General features: G+C 48.8%; 1 protein-coding gene across 1 annotated transcript in view; it reads right to left on the bottom strand.

Annotated features, from left to right (window-relative positions):
- The window catches only part of Slc9a4 (solute carrier family 9 member A4), a 35,831-nt gene extending 26,963 nt beyond the window's left edge, over positions 1–8,868 (bottom strand). Inside the window, exons 1-2 of the mRNA XM_055608059.1 lie at positions 8,571–8,868; positions 4,795–5,258 (exon numbers count right to left, since the gene is read on the bottom strand). Of these exons, the coding sequence (XP_055464034.1) occupies positions 4,795–5,258; positions 8,571–8,868 (762 nt within the window). The remainder of the gene's footprint in view (positions 1–4,794; positions 5,259–8,570) is intronic.
- Positions 8,869–8,962: the final 94 nt, after the last annotated feature.

Here is an 8,962-nt window from a genome sequence, read left to right as displayed (position 1 = left end):
ACACACACACACACACACACACACACACACACACACACACACACACACAAGCGTGCGCGCCAGTTCCATGTTACAGTGTTAAGGGGAAAGCTCTCCAGATAAACCTCCAATACTTTGGCTGACAGCACATTGGCAAAGGTAAAAGTTGGGGCCCGTGGGTGGGGTTGACCCCTCCGATGCCTCCAGTGAGCTGGAAGCGCTCTGGGAAGGACTTGCACCTGCCCACGTCACAGACTCCTGGGCTGACCAATCAAGAATTCAGTGCTCCATTTGCCCAAGATTACACCTTCATTTCTGTGCTCAGTAGAAGGTTGCTTATTCTTTTTTCTTTTTTGGTGTGGGTCTTCCTCTGGATTGTGGGGAAGAAGGGCTATCTATCCAACATCTACCATGTGCCAGATGTCCAGAAGTCCCATTCTGTGACTCCACAGTTACCCCTCAGGTTGGATTATTCCTTCTCATTTCACATATAAGGAAGCTGCCTTGAAATCCTTGCTCAAAAACAATGTATTTATAGGGCTCTATCCCCTCACACTCTGATACCTTAGGGTTTCTTGCAAGAACTGGTTAAAACACACATGGACATAGGGTGGAATCTCACATCTCAACGAACTCATCACAAGCCAGAAAGATCGTTACTGAAGTGCATTGATTTCAGCTCATCTAGCCCTAGCCCCAGCTCAATGTCTCGGCTCAGCGTCCCAGCTCAGCAGCACAGCACAGCTCAGCCTCCCGGCCCACCAGAGAACAAGGATAGTTTCCCCTCATGAACAGGGGGCCGACTTGGGAGGCAGCTCCGTGCCACTGCTCACTATTCAGAAACGTGACCAGGTCAGACTGCATCAGCCCCTCAAGCATCCAGGGGCGTTTCCCCCATGTGAACCCCTGGGGACTCTTTGCTCAGAACTAAGTGATGGGTCCCACAGTGTAGATGCCAAAGGAATCAGCTGGAATAGAAATCAAGAAGCCATCAGGAATCCTCTCAGAAAAGCAAGGACTGTGGGATAGATGAGGAAGAGGAGAGGCAATGAGCTCTAGATGGGGCTCTAGCACTAGCAACAAGAATGTGCATACACAGAGAATCCAGTCAGAGTGAAAGAGAGGCCATCAGTTTCTACTGATTTCTGCTGATGGCCTCCGCTGAAGGGAATGGGTGGCTGATAAAAGCAAGCAAGGAGAGGTTGCCCACTCTCTTCTCGACCTTGTGAGCTTAAGAATGTCTTTACGCCAATTCTACACCAAAAGGAGACACGAGCGAGTAGGGTTGCCTGAAGCCTGTGTGGCAACCACTAAGTTGGCCCATTTCTAGAAACAGAAGAGCAGCCGTGCTCAACTGAGCCCAGTGCGATCATTGAGAGGTGTGGATTTCTCCTCCCTGTTGCAGCTCAGGGTTGGAATTTCAAAAGGTAAAAGAAAATGGAAAGGGATGGAAGGAACAGAGCTGGGCACCCAGGGCTGTCTGCTCTGTAGCCTGAGGTATTTTAACTGCTAGTGTCTGATTTTCTTCATTTTTGAATGGAGGGTTTCTTTTCATGCTTCATAATAAGACCCACAGATTTGATGAAGTAGTAAATATGAAGCTGGTCACCTCGGGCCTTGCACTGAGTGGCTCCTTCTTGGCCTTCTTCTGGGCTCTCAACCATGATACTCCACTGCAGATCTCAGGGTGTTGTTCTAGCAACATTAGAAATATTTTATTTTTAAAAAGAGCTGTAGACAGTTCAGTCAGACAACATCATACCTTGGTGTGTGTGTCCTGATAAAATGATTATTGTAGATCTCTCTCTCTCTCTCTCTCTCTCTCTCTCTCTCTCTCTCTCCTCTCATGAGATCCACCCTCATCTCCACAGGTCTCCAGGACACAGTGCAGAGCAGTAATACATACTTCTCCAGCTCGTGCCTCTGTTCTGCTTGTGAGACACTGAAGGCACGTGCTAGTTACCAATGCCATAACATGAAAAATTAGAAGGAAGGAACACATGGGAAATCACAAGCTTAAACCCCAACCTGGCTGATTCACGGTGAATCAGATTCATGAATATTTCAACAGTTCTAGAAGTAAGCTCTGTCCTGCCATCTCCTGTAGCCCTCAGCCACAGGCCACCACTGGGTGACTTGGACCTTCTGCCAGGTTGTGACTGCTGCCCTTGGGCAGGCTTTTTGCTCAATGAAAGGGTGAGCTCAAAGCCCTCAGCTCAAAATACCATTGGACGACGGAAAATACCAGTTGCTTTCTAAATCCGGACCTGGGCTTCTCTGGTTTCACTTAGGCACCCGCACACACTCAATACTCACTGTTGTGTGGGCGACCAAAGATGAATGTGTGGGCAGCCTCCCCAGAGCCAGTGTGGCACAGACGTGCCCAGCACAGCTCACAACAGCAGATGCTGTGGCCACTCAGAAGTTATCATCTTAGTGTGAAATGGCCATTCTTTAGAAAGATCTACATGGAAGCAATTTAACCTTGGGAAAGTCAAGCAAATGTCACGGGCGATGGGGTCACCCCCGGAAGCCATGAGGACAGGCTGCTGGAGAATCCTCAGGGAAAGAGCTGGCCCTCTGTCAGCGGCAGCAGGGAAGAACTTGCTTTGGTCATGAATAAAGATGATTTCTCAGCGAGAATTTCTGCGTACCACGTGATTGTGCCCCTAATAAAGCAAACCTTGTTCTGGGCAAATTAATGAAGCCAGCCCTGTCTGCAGAAACAGAAGCTGATAAAACCTTTCCGGAAAAGCATGGTGGCTGAGGTCACCAAGTTCAATGCCATTCGTTACCTTGGCATTTGGAAAAAACTCAGAGGTGCCCAGACTGGCTACAAATTCCTCTTATCCCCACGGCTCCACCTCCAACAGCCAGCTCACTCTAAGGGAGAACTCCAGGCAGTGCTCCCACATTCCCTGCTGGTCGGTCAGTTTTCCTCCACACAGCTCAAGTACAGCTTTGAGGACCAGAGCGACTCCAGCCTTCTGCCTGGCGCATCAGCTCCTGACCTGCCCCCTTCAGTCTCTGGGCTCTTGCCGGCCCCTTCAGGCTCTGCTGGTGTGCTCCTTTCACTAGGGCAGGCCACATGGTTTGAGTGCTGCTTGATGTCCCCGCCCCCCAGGACTGTAATCACACTTCCTGATGACCTGCTGTTGGAGCCTTCCGTACCACTTCAGGTCTCAGTGGTTTGGTTTGGAGGAGAACGGGCCCCGTTGGGCCATATGTTTGAATACCTGGTCTCCAGTGAGTGGAACGGTCTGGGAAGGATTAAGGGGTGTGGCCTTGCTGCAGGAAGTGTGTCACTGTGGGTGGACTTTGGGATCTCAAAAGGCTTGTACCATTTCTAGGATGCTCTCTGTGTCCTTCTTGAGGAAGACGAGGTGAGTTCTCAGCCTCCTTCGTCTGCCACGGTGGACTCTAGCCCTCTGCAACCCCCAGCCCAACACGTTATCACGTGGCCTTGGTCACGGTGTTCTGTCACCGTGATAGAAAAGAAACCAAGGCACAGCTCATGCCTTTGCCCACCTTCACAACTCCAGAGTGGTAACTTCTCATCGACAGACAGTAGGGTAGATAGGAAGAGACTGAAACAGTCACATGTATCAAGTTTTAAGTCTATACGCTGCTTAACCTCACTTAGTTGCTCAAGTCACTGCTAACAAAATATTGTTTTAAAGTAGTCCCAGGGCCAGGAAGAAAAAAAAATCACATTTATTGCGACATTATTTGTAAAAACGACAGCACAAAAAGAAACCACGTAAATAGCCATCCATAAAGGAAACTCTAAAATAAATTATGTTAATACCAAAGAGAAATGTAAAGACTCTGAAGTGGCTACCGCTAAGGAGCCTGTGTGACACGGTCCCCCGGTATTTGTCACACCTGCCACAGTGCACGCTGACGGCTGTGCAGGAGGGTATGCGCACACCTGCATGCCAGGAAGACTGGGAGGGAAAGGGCGAATGGGTCAAAGGGCTTGCTCTTTGCATAAACAGGGAGCAGACAGTGGGAGCCTCCTGTTTCCAACTCGGAATTGTATACTATTCTCTTCGACAGTGAAGGTAATCTGGCTTTGCCTCCCTGCAGGAGCCTCAGCTTTAAGAATACAGTGCAGGAAAAGCACGTATAAACGCCTTATAGGCCCACAGCTTGCCAGTGCTGTGGTTTTCAGGGAAACTGATCAATGAGCCTAGCTTTCCCTGAATATCCAGCAGCCCAGGCTGTGGACACTTCCGGGACTTGCTGCTAAGTCTTGCTCTTTCTGGGCTGTTTATTGCCCCCAGGCTCACTATAGAACTGCTAAGCAGAGAGCCCTCATTGGTATTTTCTATGTGACGCGTGACTGAGTGCCACGCAAGCTGATTTATTTCTGGAATTGCTCCGTCGAGTCTCAATGACCAGACGAATGTTATTTATTTAACATTAACTAGGGCCTCGTGTGTGTGTGTGTGTGTGTGTGTGTGTGTGTGTGTGTGTGTGTGTACCCATATATACATATGTACATGTATTACAAACAAAAGTACTGTCATGGCCAACAGGTACACCCAGATGGCTACAAATAAGTTTCTCTGTGCTAAGTACAGAAAAAAGCCTTGAATTAAAAGGTAAATTGAATTGTGCATTTTCTGTTCCTGCTCTCTCTATAGAGCAGGTAGATACACAGAGCAGGTCCTTCAGAGAGTTACCAGAGTTTAGGCCACAGGTGTGGCACGGATGGCCAAGGTGGGCGCGGGCAGCCCAGCCTCGGTGGCCGCTCGGGAAAGGCTCTTCCCGGCCCCAGCCGCGCCCGTCCAGGGACAGATCGGGACTCACCACGCTGATGCCGTCGTTGAGCAGGGCCTCCCCGAAGATCATCATGTAGAGCGGCTCGTTCACGCGCGCCTCCTCGAACACCGCCAGCACGGCCACCGGGTCCACGGCCGAGATCAGGCTCCCGAAGAGCAGGCTCTGCAGCAGCGTGACGTCGCCCAGGCCGAAGGCCCCGACCTGGCAGACCAAGTACAGGGACAGCCCGATGCCGAAGGCGTTGACCAGCGCGCCCAGGCCTGCCCACCACAGGATGGAGCCGATGTTCTCAAAGAACGGCCGCGTGGGCATGAAGTAGCCGCTCTCCAGCACGATGGGCGGCAGGAGGTACAGGAAGTAGATGCTGGAGTCCATGACCGGAGGCGACTGGTGGTGGGTGCCGGAGATGACGCCGCCCACCAGCGCGCCCACCGCGAGGAGCAGGCAGCTCTCGGGCATGAGGTGGGGCAGCCTGCGGTACAGGTGGAACCCTGCGAACACAGAGCGCGGTCTCAGTGTGCCCCCGAGGGCCGTGTCCAAACTCGATTCTGCTGCTACCTCATAACTTTGGCTGCTGTTATGACTTCAGTGCAAGTGTTTGGGGGAGACAGAGGCTGGCCTTTTGGGATGGAGAAGGCATGGCCGGCATGCAGGGCGTCCCGTCAGACGCAGAGACTCGGGGTTTTCGGATAAGAGCATGCGTGTGCTAACATCGCTAGCACCAGTCGCGGCCTGCGGGCGCACCCTTCCCTGCTTGCTGCTTCTTACACCCGGGAAAAAGAGACGTGGAGGAAAAGTGTGCATCAGCAAAACCCAGCGAGGAGCTCAAGCAGTCTGACAGGCCACTAGATCTCTTTTTGTCCCACACTATCACAGAAGTAAAACGTCTTTATTCTCCCCCACCCCCAACACACACCTAACTAATGATGTTGCCAGCCAGGCCCACTAAGAAGGAATTAGGGTCATACTCTCATATAACACCCGTGTTGACTTTGCCAGTTATATAGTCAACCCAGATCTCTTCACTCCGTTTTCCTTATCTATCCCTAAAATCCATCCCTTCCTCCTCTTTTCTATACCCAGGGCCTCTGTAAGTCCTCACATTTCTCATGCTGTTGATTGCACTGCTCTCTTTAACTCCTGCTATACCTTGGATCTTAAACATCCTCTCAAAATCTGTTCTTCGGTTACTGTGCTACCCTGTGGGTGTGCTATCAGTAGACAGGTAAAGCCTCTACCGACAAGACCACTGTGTCTGTGAAGACCGTTGTGTCTGGGGAGTTGTTCCTGCCCATACAAGGCATGCCAGGATCAAGCCAGCCAACGTCCTAGTGTGGGCGGGTGAAGGGCAGGCCAGACCGGCACAAGGCATGTTTGGTTGTTGCCCTTGAAATTCTCCTCTCCACAACATGAAATAGCAGAGGTGGCGATGGTCCTGGCAGACACATCTCTCCATCACCAAGAGACGGTCTACCGAGCTTGGGCAACGGTCACTTGGGAAGATCATTAAGAAAAACTTAGAAGATGGTTTTGTGCCATATCATGGAGTACTTGACTTTCAAATTGATGTAGTTTTCTTCCCACAGATTACTGGGGAAGCAGTGGATGTCTCCTTGGAGAATTTTATATTTAGCTTTACAAAGAGAAGATACGGGTTTCCCTCGGAACTATTTTGAATGGATCCACTGTATACAGGCAGGCTGACGTGTGACTATTTCCAAAGGATGCCACTCAGTCACACTTCACTGGCGTTAAGGCCTGTTCAAGGTCATTTCAAGCCCTGGATTCTCATTTTTCTAATCATAACTTTCTCGGCCTCCTTCTTTTCTTCTCCACCTTTGTCTTTCAATTTGTGTTTATTTCAATCAAACTTAATTTCTAAGTTTGTCCCATGGACATTGAAGAGCCTGATGTGTTTTACCCGGCCTGTGTTTCACCACTCCGGCCTTGTTTCCTTGAACTGAAGTTCCCAAAATGGACCCAGCATCTACCTGCCTTAAGGCAAACTGGGCGTGGGGCCCTGCAGCAGGAACAGGCCATGTTGCAACGGGAAGTACAAGATGCTTTTTACACTTTAGAACATTTGTCCTCTTTCAGGAAGGACAGCAGAATCACAAAGTCAGTTTTTCTCAACTCTCACAGTATCAGTGCTTGAGAGGAAAATAGAAAGAATAAAGTCCCAGAAATGGAAGACTGCCCTCAATGCCACCCTTCCAGATGGTTCCAGTTCTTGTAATATTCCAAGAAACATGATGGAAATGAAAGATAACTCACAAAGTCAGAAGTGCCTTTAATTGTTTGTGTTCTATAATGTCTGTGTTTTTATAGTTAGGTATTTAAAAGGAATGGGGGACACTTTGATATCTTCCTGTCACAGGGCTGACTAGTGAGTCCTAAGTTAACCCCCTACCCTGGTTAAGCTAGATCCTTGAGGTCCAACTTGCTTGTTTCCAGACACTGCACAGGTTCTCAGCAAATGCACCTGACTAGGGGAGAAATAATGGTGATAATGGTGATAATAAGGCTTAAAATTGTGTTATTATTCAGAATCTATAACTTAATACTGCTGGGCATTCCTTAAGTGTTAAAGTTTAAAAATCACCATAGTTACCATAATCTTCACAACTATTACTATTTATCTTCCTATAGAATATTGGGCCCAATATTTGGCTCAGAATATGTATTTAATAAATATGCCTCTTTTCTTTTTCTGTTCCCATATATATATGGAGTACAGAATTATTGAGATTCCTGAAGACTAGCAACTATAAAAATCATTCTAGAATAAGTATTTTCCAACTGATGATCAACTTTAATAACTTTCCTTTCTGAATTCACATTGAGTTACATCGTCATGAAACTCAGCAGCATTTAGCCAAGAGCCCCTTAAGCAGCAGTCCCCCCCCAGTCTCTTCATACTTCTTGACAGTGAATTCTGAACATCCTCAGCACATTAGAGAACAAGCAAACACAAAGCAAGATGAACTGGCCCCTCCCCCACCTCTGCATGTCCTTCAGGAGATTAGGGCACTGCTTGTCAGCGACAGGTCTGTGTCCTAAGTACCCAGACCAACTTTGCCTCTCATCAAAAGGAGGGGTGGAGGGTTGTGGGAGAGAGCAGGGGAGACAAATCACACTCTCCAATACTTATAAATAGGCACAAAAGTATCACGGGAAAACACTTTGCACATTCTCATCATCCATCTGGCTAGTGACAGGCACCTGCCCCTGCTCGGAGCTGAGCACAGTTCTCAGAGAGCCGGCTCTACTCATACTCTCGCACACAAGGGAATGCACTTGTACAAGCTGACCATTTAGCAGGTTGTTGCTGAGGTATAAGAGTTGCCTGTGGTTATTTCAGCCCTTGATTCCAAAGAAGCATAAGCCTCTTGGAAAAAAATAGCTAGAACCATCAACAAATTACAGTTATGTGGCTAGAAATGAAGGAAGACTATTTTATAAAAGAGATGTTATTCAGTCTCTGGCATTTCCAGAACTCTGTATACTTTACATTTTTCCTATCATTTCAGACACCGAGCATGAGATTTTTACACGACAGAGAAGTGGTCATCTTCCTGAAATCTGGAGTCAAGACAATGCAGGGCCGAGAAGTATGCATTTAGACTTCCGACACAGTCCTGAGGCTTTAAACAGCCCTGGCTCTCTATTGCCACCAGGGAATGTAATTCTAGAGCCCTACAAGTAACAGTTAATGTACACTTAACTCATCACTCATCTATGAAGACATGCATACATGACACCTCAGGTAAGAGCAATCCCCCCAAACGTGCTTGATGACTCACCAATCTTCGCGAGGGATGCCAGCAGTATCCAGAGTGTGACTTCACAAGGAATTTGAACGTAGTCATAATCCAGCTCAAAAACAGATATCCTTGCATCCGGGTCTGAGCTGGAAGCAGCAAACTGAGCGTCGGGTGCCTGCTGGGTGGAATTTGAGGACTCGTTCACATACGATGATGCTTCCAAACATGTAGGGACCATCACCAGCGGCAACCAGTGCCAGGAACTAAAAGCCACAAGCATCGCAAGAGCTGTGCCTGTGGGCTTCTCATCACACACCTGGGTGTCGGTGTGTGCCATGCCTCTGATGCAGGGCGGGTCTGCATTCACATCACCTGACTGACAGGTAGTGTATGTGCAATCCGGAAGTCATTCCCAGCCGAGTCCTGTGAGG

The sequence above is a fragment of the Psammomys obesus genome, unplaced genomic scaffold (genome assembly GCF_907164565.1).
Source record: "Psammomys obesus unplaced genomic scaffold, mPsaObe1.curated_primary_1811, whole genome shotgun sequence".
In the NCBI taxonomy this organism is placed as follows: Eukaryota; Metazoa; Chordata; class Mammalia; order Rodentia; family Muridae; genus Psammomys; species Psammomys obesus.
Note: the sequence above shows the minus strand (reverse complement) of the source record. Positions and strands in the feature narration are given on the sequence as shown.